Genomic DNA, 15099 nt, shown 5'->3' with positions numbered 1-15099 from the left:
TGAGAGAAAGGCATTTATTTTCCGATTACTGTTGACACCATCTTGGTTTGTAACTATCCTCATCCTCCCAAGAAACAAAAATAGCTCACTTTAAGAGTATTGGTCTCAGATCTTAAAAAAACTAGAGCACAAACATTGCTTTGTATGATCATTCTGTTTCTCCACAAACTCTTAATTCATGTTATCTTGTTTGCTTTGTTTGTGGGTTTCATTGTAGCCAGTGTTTTGAGCTAATTTGAATTCACAATCACTTCCATAATTGTTTGTAATGCACGACAGTGTCAGACAACACTGTCCCACCTTGCTAGTACACTTGTCATTTAACTCATGCTCTACCAGATACTGTTAATGGTTCTAGACTACTTTGGACAGCAAGTCTTGTTTGAGAGCAAGTACTGTAATAAAAAGCAATTGTAAAATAACAGAGCAAACTGCCAATATGTATTTTAACACGGTCAACTCTGAGCATTCACTCTTCGTGTTAAAGTTGTGTCAGTATGTCACATGATTTATAATTGAGAGAGGACTTTAAAAGCATTATACATTTAGAGCTGTCTCTTTAAAAACAAAAAACCTAAAGCTGACCTGATTACAAAGTAAACTCTTCTCTTTTAGAAGCCAAACTGGATTTTCATATATATATATATATATATATATATATATATATATATATATAATTTTTTGCAGCGTACAATGAATCTGAAATCTATCTACCACTGATCTCTCTGACAACTTCAGTATCATTTTACTCTCATCCAGGCATAAAGTAAAGACCTCAGAAAAAGACATAACATTGAAAGCATGGATCTAGAATGAACATATACTTTTTATTCTGCAGATGGCATAGTGACGCATAAATGACGTTACAAACTGTAACCTGGGTACTGTAGTCATAACATAGAACAGACTTCCCCTTTGCTTGCTGCTTTCTGGGTATGTACACTTCTGGGGTGCACAGCCCGATTAACAAACTCAGGCTCCGAGACAGCATATATAATTTGCTACACACATTTATGGATCTTCAGATGCAAAAGCACTTGTGTTCACATCTTCATTTTAACATTGCACAATACTCACTTTGTAAATGTATGTAACAGCAAAATCATGTTATTGAATGTTGAGGTAGGGATGCCATCATAAATTTAGTCATCTACTACTTTGAATAAGAAAATTAAATGTCTCCAGTATAATCTATTTTTTAAATAATATCACATACAGTATATCAGCTTTGGATATTTTAACTCACAGTATCCAAGTTACCTTTAGTATATAAGGAAGCAAAATGGAATATAGATTTTTTTTTTTTTAAACCTATTTATTTGTTAGCTCCTTTGGAATGCTTTTACTGTTTGAAGTTCTGGAACTGCACCAATTTATGTAAATTAATGATGAAGGTACTAAACTGAAAGTTACACAACTGCTTTTCAGACATTTATATCAAGAACTCCCTTTATCCATAATACCTTCTTTCTTATCACTTAATTCACATGGCAGTGAGGTTAAGGTGAAAAGTGAATTAAGCATATATAACTTTTATGTTTAAATGGTATTAAAGGAATATCGTCAAGTATAATCAAAATCATACCAATTAGCAAATGTGTATTATTATATAATCAATTGTTTACGTGTATATATAGTGAATTTTCCTCTTGCAAAACAAAAGAATGAGCAGGGAAAATAAACTGTCATACCTTTTCACTTGAAGTACAGTGGGTGATACATAATGTATGACTGAACTAATCAAACCCCATCTTGTTCACATATCCACAGTACAGAGAAGTGACAGAGTGTGAAGAAACTTCTACTGTTGAAGTTGGGGAAGCAGTGAGGTGTACTCTGATGTTCATCAGTGAAGACGTGTTACTATTTTTCATCAAGCGGTTTTTGTTTTGTTTTGTTTTTCTTTTTTTTCTACAGCACCTCATTTTAGCAAAGTCCCAGATAGAGTTTTTTTTCCATATCTTTCAAAGGTCTTAAATGTGTTTTCCACATCCCTGAACAAGATCAGATAATGGGAGTTCTGATCGGTTGGAGACAATAGATATTCTGGAATTGGCAGAGAGAGAAAGAGCTTTATTTTTTTAGCTTGGATAATGTGAGTCAATTCAGAATCTCAGGAGCCACTTAGAGCACATTAAAAATTACATTTCTGAGAATTGTATTGTTCTATTTCAAGTATTATATCTTCAGGTTACTGCACATAGTTTGTAACAAGGATTTTTGTATTATTTCAATGTACACATACACCTTCATATATATATACATATATATATATATATATATATATATATATATATATATATATATATATATATATATATACACAGCTCTGGAAAAAATTAAGAGTCCACTCCAAGTTCAGAAATCAATGTCAAGTGGTGGTATATATTCTGAAATGTTAACCATGTCCAAAAAGGAGAAGTCAGATGATTAAATCATCTCTAGGTACATTATCCATCTGACTTCATAGTAAGTAATGGGTCATGAAAGTGGTTAAGGTTTAATTAGATAACATATCATAAACCCATAGTAAGTATTGATTAAGTACTGTTAGCAAACTAGCAATGACCTGAAGTGTCAAATCATTTTAATTAAAAATAGAAATAAATACAAAAATAAAGTACATACGGCAATTCACAGCAAAATATTCCAAACCTTTTAACCTAAAAGTAGGAAAAAAAGTATTTAAAATATACTGTATATATAAAGCACTGTTACCTCACCTACATGAATAGCTTGCTAATTTGCTACTTCCAGGCAACCCTTTTTTTTTAACGGGCAGCCAGTTTCTCTACACATGCAAGTTTTTTTAATGTTTTACATTTTGCTTTTTTAAAATTAGGTATTTATTCATATATCATTTTATTTATGTATTTATTTACTTAACAAATGTAGAAAGTATTTTGCAGATAGGTTTTTGTTTCAGTATAAAGTGCCTTCTTTAGAACATTCTGTTTGATCACTACACAGGGTTTTAAGGTCCTTAGTGAAGTTCATTTGTAAAAATCTGCAATCATTTTATGCTAATCTTCAAGTCACTTATGGATTTGTTTCCTTTTGTTCTATTTAGTTGTTTTGTTTAGTTTGGTTGTCTAAGTTCCACAGTCCAAAGTTTCTTGTTTTTTTTCTTTTTAGAGAAGCTGTTCACATTTCAATTTTGTTCATGTTTATGCTGTCCATTTTGAGTTATGGGGTTGATCTTTTCCAAGGATATATCAGCCTCACTATCCAGGTTACCTGACACTGCAGGCGATAGTTTTTCCAGTGTCTTAATCCCAATGTCTTCCTCATCCGTTTTCTGTGGTTCGTCATCTTGGCAGAGTATGGAGTGAGGAATCAGGTAAGTCACATTACCCTCTTTGGGTATGAACCCCTTTGGCTGGTAATGGAAAGAAGGTGGCGGGGCCCCATTGTTGTTGATGCTGACCGTCTCTATGGCATTACTGATGGGACAGAGTCTGTGGCAACCCAAGAGAATGGAGAAAGCTCTACGGAAGTCTGCGTTAAAGGCATAGATGATGGGGTTAAGTGAAGAGTTGGTCCATCCAAACCAGACAAAGACATCAAACGTGGTGGAGCTTATGCAGGGAAAGTCTGCGCTGCTGGTGGGTGAGGTGGGCTCACAGAAGGGCACCATGCAGTTGAGGATAAAAAAGGGCAGCCAGCAGCATACGAAGACCCCCATTATAACCGAGAGAGTTTTTAAAACTTTGGTTTCTCTTTTGAAGGACATCTTGAAGGAGCTCTCGGACTCGATGCTGGAGCTGTTGCCCATGCTGCTGTGACGGTTCTTGGCACTCTCCGCCGCCCTCTCCAGGGCCGAGATCCTCCTGATCTGCTTCTGGGCGATTCTGTAAATCCGAGTGTACGTGACGATCATGATGGCAACAGGAATGTAAAAGCTGATGAGGGAGGACGAGATGGCATAAGTCCGGTTGAGGCTTGCGTCGCAGTTGTCCGACAGCAGTGGCCCATAGCTGCCGTTCAGTTCTGAAAGACTGGCGGTTTGAGCCTTGTGCCAGTTCAGCTGCACGGGAATGAAAGAGATGAGCAGTGACAGGGTCCATGCCACGCTGATCATAACGAATGCCACTTTGGGCGTCATCTTCCTCTCATATCTGAAGGGGCTTGATATAGCCCAGTATCTGTCCACACTGATGATGCACAGGTTCAAAATGGAGGCTGTGGAGCACATTATATCAAAGGCCACCCAAATGTTGCAGAACGAGCCGAAGGGCCAAAAGCCAGCAATTTCGGTCACAGCTTTCCAGGGCATTACCAAAATTGCCACCAGCAGGTCTGAGACAGCCAGGGATATCACGAAGAAGTTTGTGACTTTGGACCGCAGATGACGGAACTTGGTCACAGCCACACAGACCAGTGTGTTCCCCAGGAGAGTCGACAGAATGAGCAAGGACAGGAAACAGCCTTTCAGGACTCGAGCTGATGAGTCTCTCTCGGCATAATCACTATCAATGACTGTGGTGATGTTAAAATCCATCGTTTCAGCTCCAAAAAAAGTGGAAATCACCTCATAATTCCACCCAGGGGAATGAATGCAGTTACTGTAAATTAGCAGCCACAGAACTTGAAAGCTGACCAGCAGGCCTAGAGTTTCTCATCCCTTCCTCCATTGGTACCATCTCGTTCAGCTTCTTTTCTAAATATTTATCTTTTCAAATCCTTCCTTTACAAAAACAAAATAAATAAATGAACAAAACTAGTTTTCTTAAGAGAAACATTGCAAACAAACTTTCCACAGGCAAGCATCTGAACTGCAAAAGAGATACATGTAATTGTAAACAAATCTTTCAATTTTAATTATTACTATTATTATAATTATTGTTACATTTTAATTTGTATCTCGTTTGAACTAGTTGTATACCACTATTATATAGTTAATCAGCCTACAGGTGTCCGCAGATGTGTTTAGCAAACAGTGGCTTTGGCAATTATTAGTCTTATATATAAGGTTATCGAAACGGTCTATCGATCATATTTGTGTTGCGTTTATCTGATTTGCTCCTGTTAATGACCGTCGAGGCGTGGACAGACAGCTGTTCTCTAGCAGGATGGGCTATATTCATTTGCTGGGTCATTAATGGAAATGCTTCTGTACTTCTCTCTTTTTAAAGTTGATATAAATTACTTTCCTTTTAAGTAATATCGTAAAATATAACTCTTTACTTTTTTCCCCACGGCCAGTAGTGTATTCTAAGTGCTACCTTCTAATGCTTTGCCTGGGGTTTTGTATAAATATGATAATTGTAACGTTATACCCTGCTTAATCAATTGTTAATCTTGACTTTGAGACATCAATGCCTCCTATTCGGGTTTTAACCTGGTAGATAACCCGGCACATAAAACAAATGCTCCCTGTTGCTCATTAACTCTAATTAATTAATTGCCCTTATTGGCCGTCTTATATTAATTGCGTTCCTGATCGGACAGGCTTTAATCTAATATCCTATACCATGTCCTATGTTTTTTTAACATGTATTCAGCTGTTCATAGTTATGAGATTCATAGTCTCATGCTTGCAATAGAAGTGACACGAAAAGGCTATCGCACCTATCCACCCTATCACATGCATACGGAAAATAAAGAAATCAAAATCACTAATACAGCTACCTGACTTGGTTTCTGCACTAACAATAATAACAACAACAACAACAACAACAATAATAATAATAATAATAATAATAATAATAATAATAATAATAATAATAATAAATCTTACTTTTATTTATTTATGATTCCATTTGTTAGTTTTTTTGACTCAGAAGGATGTTTGTTTTTTCCAAGCAGGAGGTCGCATACAGTTTCCCAAACTGTTCCTCTGCCCACAGCGCTGCGCTCCATGTTGTTTGGCACCTGTGCGCTTTCTGAAGAGAAACCGTGATGGAAAGCCTAATTCCCCCCACTTGAAGTATTAGACTAGCGCTGCATGATCTTTTTTTCACACGACTCTCTGGTTGTCCTCAGCCCGTGTCCTCTTTAATGTCTCCACCGCAAACCACTGTCCGCGTCCGGCAGGGCTGTTTGGAGACGGCGCATTACGCACGGCGCAGTCTCCGGCTGCATGATGTTGCGAAGAATTCAATTAACTTCCACTGCCAGCCAGCATGATTCCACTCAAAAGTACTCTGTGACACTTGCAAAAAACTCAACAGCAAATCCGATATGAAACGGAGGAAGCTAATGCAAACGACAAGGACGCTCTCCAACTGATGAAACAAATAAATAAATAACTGTAGGGCTCAGTGACGGACGCAGTAGACTATACTTTTGCCAAAAAAGACCCAAAGAAAAAGCTCAATCCAGTGACACCCATTCCTCTTCCCAGTGCCCGGGTCTTGTGGATGAGGTCCCCCAGCAGTGCGTCCTGCTCTTCTCCCAGTTACATGACTGGGAATCCGCCTTCCAGTCCGACCACCCTGCTATTCACACTTCTATTCTGACGTATTTAACAGACCAGACCTGAAAAATGTTTTTTTTTTTTTTTTTTCTGTAGATATTCATATGCCATCTTTCAATTGCAATGCTCTAGCCAAGGCAAACGAGTTAAATCGTCTTTTTTCTTCTTCTGTCTTCCATGTCACACTTCTAATTACCTTGTTGTTAAAGATGTAGGTTACATCGGATGAGGCAAGAAGCGTATGGTTTAAAAATAGGATGTACTTGTGAACAAATCAGGTCTTACTCGTGCTTTTCAAAGTTGAATGCATTTAGGTAATTTTAAAGTGCATTACAATTTATTTTGTATTTGTATTTTTTGTATTTTTTTATATTACTATTATTTGTAATAGTACTAATAGCTGTGGTGGTAGCAGTAAAGGTGGTGGTGATGGTAGTACATATATAAACAGTAGAAGTATACAAATATATACATATTATGTATATATGGTATATTTATATACTATAAACATAATAGGCCACAATCAAGAAGAAATGTGTAAGCTGCATTTTAAACTGAAAGGTTTACTTTGTTGATAGATAGATAGATAGATAGATAGATAGATAGATAGATAGATAGATAGATAGATAGATAGATAGATAGATAGAGTAAAATAAATAAAATGTTAATGAAACTATAAATATATAAACAGATTGTACCTCTATGTTCATGAAATTTGTCATCTAAAATGTGCTATATGATACCTCTGAGATAGTGGTGGAATGTGGCCCTCTACTGGATAGAAAAGCATTGACACAGAAAGAACTGTGAAAGGAAATGTATATAAGCGTCGAATTAAATACTGAGGAGGAAAAAGGAGACTTGAATATATAACTGCTCTTCTCCACAACCAAATTCAATTTACATTGTTGGGCAAGTTTATTTAATCCAGGCCCAAGTGTGAAGTTGGATGTGTATGCACATGTCTCCACCAAGAAAGTTAGCAGATGAACAGTGCCAACCAAGCAGCAGGCAGTCGAATGAACTAGACAATAGTGCCCCAATGTAGACAGTGACATTTGCCTCCTACCAGTTTCTTGGCTGTCAGGCAGCTTCTCCTGACACCTCTTTCTTTGGCACGCTTTTAACCCCTGCTGTGCAGCACCAACAGCGTTACAAGCTCACAAATCTGTTGTCGGGGTATATTTGTTTATTTATATTCCTTATGTGATCTAGTCTGTTGCTGATCCACACGTTTCTCATTTAAGCATCTTACTGCTTATCCTCTGCTTTGATAGATTTGTAACCTGTGCGGTCGGATCCCCTGCTCGGATTCAAACTGCCATCTCTCAAGCGTAGCTCTGCACAGCGATTAAAAAAACGTCTGGCCTACTGCGGTAGAAGCAAAATAACATTTAATAAGTGTAGTGCTTTGATGCTTTGAATTCTCTACCTCTGCTCAAGACTACATAGTAACAAGCATAGTTTGTACTGACTTTAAACTTCAGCAAAACAAAGTGAATGATCGCAACTGCTTTTGTCTGTCAAGTTGGAGGTCTGATAGTGTCTTTTCACAAAGCAGAAGCCGTCACACACACACACACACACACACATGCACACACAGACACACACACACACACTCATAAAAACACACAGACACACAGACCAGTTGTGTTGTGCTTAAATATTAAGTGAGTTATGGGCCAAAAGTGATAGTGTTCACTACAACACGTCATTGTCCCCTACAACACACCCCTGTCCCTACGAAATGCTATTGTATGATCAGCGCTCAAGCCAATTATCAGTATATAATCTGTTACAGACAAGGTCTTATTTGTATATTAAATTGTCATCCATGCATGCCTTTAATATGATGCCTGTATAAACATTATTCCCACTTCGCAATCCTAGCAAAGCAGAATTGCAACTGCTAAAGTTGGTTCCAATTACCATATAGATGATAGTGTACATAAAATACATAGGATTCATATAGCCTAGTATCCACAAGAATATGTCCATTATCATAAACCAGAGCTACAGACCTCATTGTAGAGTCCCACAGCCCTGAAATGTATAACCACCATAACATTTTCATCTGGAAGTTAACCACTAGAATCAATCAATTCTCTGACATGTTTATTTCTTTGTCCCCGCTCCTCAAAAAAAGAAGTCAAGCTTCGCCACTGAAGGAAATGTTTTGCAACTGTTAGGTTCCAGCTCAGAAGATTTAAATTGTAAATTGCATGGACCATTGTGATTAAATTAAAACTATTTTTTAACGATAGTCATCAGTTTCTGTGGGTATCTTGGCAAACGGGGAACTCAAACATAAATAGAATAGGTTGGTGCTGTAGATTTTATTTTCTCATAAACAATTTACATTTTGTTTGATTACTTGGCCCATCCTAACGGGAGGGGGTGGGGGAAATGGAAGGACAGCCTATGAAACCTTGAGGATAGATCTTTCCCTTTCCTTTTTGTTACATTTCAGTGTCCACAATGGAATTGGTTCATGCATAAAACATGAACAGTCAACCAATAAACAATTAAAAGAAACACTGAACAACAGCATGAATTAGTTAAAATCATATTTATCACGAGGAGTAATTGCATTCGATTAAAATCAAAATCCTACTCAGAATGTGCCAGCTAGAGCATGAACTAATTGCCACTAGAAAACAGTATTGCAGTTAATCAGCAATCAGATACAATGATCGTGAGCTGTGTCTTGCATCCTTTCATCAGAACAACAGTTTGCAATGTTTGGGTATTCTAATGTGTATCCATCAGATATTCTTCCCCTTTTAAATGTACATTTCACTAGAAGCATCCTTCTCAAAACGCAATATAAATCACTTTTTTTGCCTATAGATAAAAGGGATTTCCCATGTGTGCCTTTTAGATAGTTTTCCACAAATGGCCTAAGCAAGGCTGGCAGATCTGTGCTTCTAGAAAAAGATGCTAATGGAGAGATTAGTGACCCCTAAAACGCGAGAGCCAGCATTTTCAGACTAGATTCCCTCCACACTGTTCCACTATATCAATTTGAGGAAGAAAAAAAAAGATTGAGCAGCATAAGAAATAGCCAAGTTCTCGTATTTATAATTGAACAGCTGGGAGACTCAGTGGAATTCATATGTGAACAGGAAGACTGAAATCCTACTGCTCTGGTGCACAATTTATATAATACGGGCAAAATACCGCTAGTCATCATGCAAGCAGTGTAAATAAATTAACAACTGACAAAGGCCTAAAAAGGAACTGGATTGCAGGTAACTATGTCAAGCCAAATTATAATTTAGAGATATCTTTAATTCATTTAAATCAATTAGAGATATCGGCGAATCATTTAAAGATATCATTTGGTTGCCTACTATGTGGTGGTTCGATGTTCTGTACGGTTTATTTCAAGAATGTGCCGTTATGTAGCTCCATCAACAGGCTGGTGCTCGTGGCATCTGTGCAGGCAGCGTCAGTGTTGTGGAAAAGCAGTTTGATTCATGTAAATCCCTTTTGTTGGCCTTGTGTGTTGTGTATGGAAAGTGGGAACACGCTGTCAAGCTGATAGAGAAAGATGTTATTCAGGAAACAATTTTAATCCTGTTATTTAAATCCTGTATGTCAAATACCAAATTGCATGTTGTTGCACAGTGAAATGCTAATGCTGAAGGCTATACTGGGCTATGCTTCATATACATATTACCAAAGTGTATTTGCTGCACTGAACATACACTACCTGTTGGTAATGTCTGTGATATTTTAAAATTCATTTTAAGCCGCATTTACATATCATATTCACACATTTAAAAAATAAAATCCTGCTTGGATTATTAGATATCACTGAATAATGACAAGCACCTTGGTCTAATACTATCTGACTGCCAATTTTATATTAAATGCATTCAAATGTTGATTTAAATTTATTCCTAGAAATGTGACTTTACAATTGAATTTGACTGTGGTTGATGCAAACACTTTAAAGATATCACTCCTTGTGGGTTTGGATAGGAGATGATGTGTTTGAGCATCTTTATGTATGTAATTCAAGGTTAGTGTGATCTTGAGAACTGTGGGGAGAGCCATGCATCCAACTTCCATTCCTGGTTGGTATTCCTGAATGTATAATACCGTGTCCAGCCTGAGTGAGAGGCAGGTCTACTGAAGAGAAGAAATATCAATGATTAATGGGTAGGAAATATAAAATGTTTTTAATCTTGTAATTACTGTTTACAGTGTCTGATCTCAAACCTCCTGTGTTCCACTCAGAGTATTACACTGAAAACGTTTTGAATATTTGGGCCCATGAGACCAAGTGCTGAGGTCCACATTTTAAGAGTCCATTAATACCCTAGAATCACCCGGGCCAGTCATCCGGACATTTTCTATTTTTATGGTACTCCAAGATTTTTTCATAATGTTATTAAATGGACTGGGTATGATTTCTCTTGGAAGCTGTGTCTTAAAACAGACTTTCTGAGCTTTAAAAAACTAGTAGGGATGAGACTTCTTTGTAGGTAAATAGTGTATTTGAATGTCTTCGAGCCTAATAAAACAGATTTTCTTACTAACACATATCCACCTTAATGACAAAATTGTGTAGTGTGTGAAACCTTGCATTTGGCAATGTCTGTATCTGCTATGCTATATTATCCACACTGAGACCTAGGTGCACTGGACACTCTTGGCTGGGTACCACTGTGTCGGGAGAACATAACTTTCTAAGGGTCCGGTTTTAGGGACAGAAGCCAGCTGGGGTTGGATCCAATCGGCTCTGCCACACTGACTCAGCAGAGCAGGTGCCGGGTTGAAAATAGTGAACCGCACCTTGGCCTGCCTGGCCTGGACTGGGAGTTTTGGCAGCTGCCACGGCGCACACTCATCGAGCATTAAGAGGATCTGGCAGGTCAGCTCACTGGAAATGGAGAAGAAATACGCCTTCTGTCGCTTAGCTCTGCGCGGAGAAAGTATGTTGAGGAAAGCAGAAATCGTTTGTAGTTTCCTCATTCTTTTTTTTTTCTGCCTGCTGAATCCAAGTCAGTCTTCAGAGCAGTCTTCTCAAACATATCCTCTGCAAACAAGCTCCCTGGCCTTTCCTTCCCACCTGATTACACACGCAGCACTGTAACCTTTAGCTACTGGGGCTCCCATTGATCCCATTGATCTGCAATCACTTTAGTCAGGAAACAGCTCTTAATAAAGGCAACACATCCGTTCATTATGTTCTGTTGCAATTTATAGGGATTAAAAACGAAAACATCTGAGAGCAGGCAACACAATGATGAGGAGGCAAGGCAGGCTTAGAATAGCGGATAGATATGCAATGTAGAACATATCAGATTTGGGGTAATGTGGTGAATTAAAACATCTGATATTGTTATGTCAACTGTGTGGGGTCTTTGCAATCTAACTGTGGAAACCATTCTTGGTACTGTCTTGGTTAGGAGGGTTTGTCAGATTAATAACATTTGTTGTTTTATTTAATGAAAGTGCAACAATGATTTGTGGTCATGCTGAAAGCCAAATGTAGTCTTGTTTATGAGTGTTTCAGACCTAATTAATGATGACACTGGTTTTAATTAAATGAACCTGTAACACTATTTTCTTGTTACATTTTAATTGAATATAAGTCTAATTGGGGGTGGGATACTGCAAGTCACTTTATTCAATATAAATAAACTGTTTTTCTTTGAGATTCATGACTGGTGACTAACAGCAATTCAGTAATCAGGAAGGTAAGTTGTCTGATCCAACTAAAATAATAAGACATCTAACATTTTAGAGTCTGTGAAGCAAATAGAAATCTATGCAAGAGGAACAAGAAAGACAATCATTAAATCTCGCTCTCAATTACTTAATTGAACCTTAACTGAAGTATTAATCTGCCTATAATTGAATTGTGTAATACAATAGTTCATTCTTTAATAAGTTCTTTATACAATTCTATACTTAACTTAAACCCTCTATTGTTTAAAATAATGTAAAGGCTCTGATGTAGGTAATTATTAGTTCAATTAAGGTTTCAATTAAGTAATTGAGATCTCAGTTGGAACTAAAACCAGCAGGGTTGGGGCTCCTCCTGGACCAGGGTTGGAAACCAGTGCACAGTTACTGTGAGTAAACTTTTATGTGGTCAATTTTTATCACACCACATATAATTCAATACATACAGTGTTCTCAATTGTAAACCTGACCACATACTGCAGTGTTAAAAAGCAGCTTTCCGCTCAAACAAACATTGCAAATTAAGAGCATGTTTAAAAGCATTTAAACAACAGTTGTGTTGTAATTAGGTACACATTGTACACTTGCCTGTCAGCAATTATTAGTTATCATTTGTTTTGTTATGAGTATTTTTTCTTTTTTCTTTTTGGATAACAAATTCTGCATATTGTGCTGTCACCTGCAATAATATGAACAATAGAACGGCAATTTAACATCTGACATTCCAGGAGCAACAGAGTAATCAGTCTGGCAATGCAATGAAAAGAACCAGCGCAGTGAAAGAGAAGTCGCAGTCAAGTGGCTGGCAGTTGGCAGGAACGGAGAGCATGTTGAGTTCCTGGGGTCAGATGAGTCTGACAACTTAATATGAATCTTTCACTGATGCACAGTCCTCCTCCGCCAATGATGTGCCTGCACTGTCGTCTGAAACTAGAAAAACTAACCAGTGGAAAAAGTTCCTCAGCTGTGTTTCTTTTGTCTCCTTGATTGCCCTGTGCTGATAGGAAAAGACTTCATGTGGTATTAAAGTTTTTCCAACAATGCCCTGTGGATCCGCATCATCACAAGCCACCAAAAGCGCTGAAGACTGGAGTTATTATTATTATTTTTTTTTTTTTTCCAAAAGAGACATTAATTAAGTCTGAAAGGCAATTTATTTATTAAAGTCAAACAGGCTTATATTCTTTCATGGCTGGTACTGCACAGACAATCTGGAGAGATAATCTGGGACCCATATCCCATTTCTTTCTTTCTGAAATGTTGGATTCCTGAATCTTTGTAATGAATTCAGTTCCACATTCCCATCTTGCCCATTATAATGAATGTTTATGAGTGCATATGCGGTCCTTTTCAGATAAGACAGCTCAAAAAAAGGCACAGCAGCTATATTTTGCTCCAGAGTGTGGGAACAGTTTCTGAAGACAATAAATAAACATCAACCCTAGACGGTTTAGGAGAGCATTCCTTAGTCTAAGTGTAGTACTATTTTCATGTCTTTCTGTAGTTTTATGGTAAATATGGAAAGGACAGCTGGTTTCTCATGGTTTTGATATCTGGAGAAAAATAAAATAATAATTGACTAAATAATCCGTTTCCTAATGTATTTTTGCTTCAACAATCAAGGGGAAGGTATAGTAGTAGTGATCATCATCTTACATGGAATTGTTTAATCTGATAAACAACGGTAAACTTTAAATATAATTCAAATATAATTATTATGAATAATATATATATATATATATATAAATAAAATACTGAAGACTAAAATCTCAAAAACTGTTTATTGCAATAATCAGGAAATGTATTATTAGGATCTCCCTTTATATAATTGAATTCATCTTATATATATTTAAGAATATATATATATATATAATACTGTTTTGAATACAGTGACACATTCAATTTTGATTTAAAATTACCTTACAATGCAGTACTTTAGGTTGAAAATTGTTCTAATTATCTCTGATACATTCCATAATGAGGTGGGAAGGATATGTCACAATCAATTTGAGAAAACAGAAAAATGTAGATGTGATCAGTGGTGGAATAATTGAAGGTCTCTTATCTAACTCTGAGTTGGACTATGGAGTGTATAATTTGCATAAAAGCATGTAATTAAAAATTCAAGTTTCAGGATGCAATTGATGAGGGCATGATTAATAATGAATGAAAGGTTGTGGGTTTTCGAATATTTTGCAGCTTCACTGTAAAATTGTTGTGTTTAACTTCACATCTTTCTATCTCCTCTGTTTTCTTTGTTAATGTGAGCAAATGGGATTTTCTGGGCTGTGCTAATAAATATATGTTGACTGTACTGGAAAATGTTTTAACAACACTTAAAGAGGTTCGAAGAGGTATCCTGTTCTGCCCTTAATTGGTTCCAGGGTTTGAGTACAATTTGTTCCCTCCCTGGGAGGCTGATTGACTAAGCAATTGAACACAACTGCATTCTCAAGCCTGTCAATCAGCCAATCACACCCAGTGGAAAGCCGCACTCCAGACCCTGCACTAATGAAGGGCAAGGCAGACTACCTGACCTACCATAAACACCCAGGGCAGTAATTCACCCCTCAATAAAGACTTTTGAAGAATTAAACACGTAAGTAAGTAGCCTTATCTTTGTTGTGTTTATTTCTGTTGTACTTTGTGATTTGTTTATTATTTCCTTTCTATTGAAGCAAGAGGCACAGAATGCAGTTGCCCAGACATAATCCTTTTTCAAATTTTATGGCAGGCAGATGGAGATTATAAATAACCAAGCCAGCGAGAGTTCTAGAACTTACCCTTTGGCACTCGACATGATTCCAGAAGAGAGAAAAGGACGGGTTTTGCCTTCATGGGAAACTAAAACCCTGCACACGAAGTACACGAATAAAGTGAAAACACAAATGCACACACATCAATCTATCTCTCTATCTATCTATAAATACACATATACACATTATCAGTTATACTGATGTTTAATTACCTGCTTTTGGATT

At 37.0% G+C, this 15099-nt stretch overlaps 1 protein-coding gene across 1 annotated transcript; it reads right to left on the bottom strand.

Moving 5' to 3' along the window:
- Nucleotides 1-808: 808 nt before the first annotated feature.
- Nucleotides 809-6631, bottom strand: drd1b (dopamine receptor D1b). Its single transcript, XM_066717019.1, has 2 exons — nucleotides 5741-6631; nucleotides 809-4687 (listed from the first exon to the last, which is right to left on the bottom strand). The coding sequence occupies exon 2, from the start codon at nucleotides 4499-4501 to the stop codon at nucleotides 3152-3154; it is 1350 nt and encodes a 449-aa protein (XP_066573116.1). The 5' UTR covers nucleotides 4502-4687; nucleotides 5741-6631; the 3' UTR covers nucleotides 809-3151.
- Nucleotides 6632-15099: the final 8468 nt, after the last annotated feature.

This window comes from Amia ocellicauda, chromosome 11 (genome assembly GCF_036373705.1).
Source record: "Amia ocellicauda isolate fAmiCal2 chromosome 11, fAmiCal2.hap1, whole genome shotgun sequence".
Lineage (NCBI taxonomy): Eukaryota > Metazoa > Chordata > Actinopteri > Amiiformes > Amiidae > Amia > Amia ocellicauda.
The sequence above is the reverse complement of the archived record's forward strand: the minus strand, read 5'-3'. Positions and strand labels throughout refer to the sequence as shown.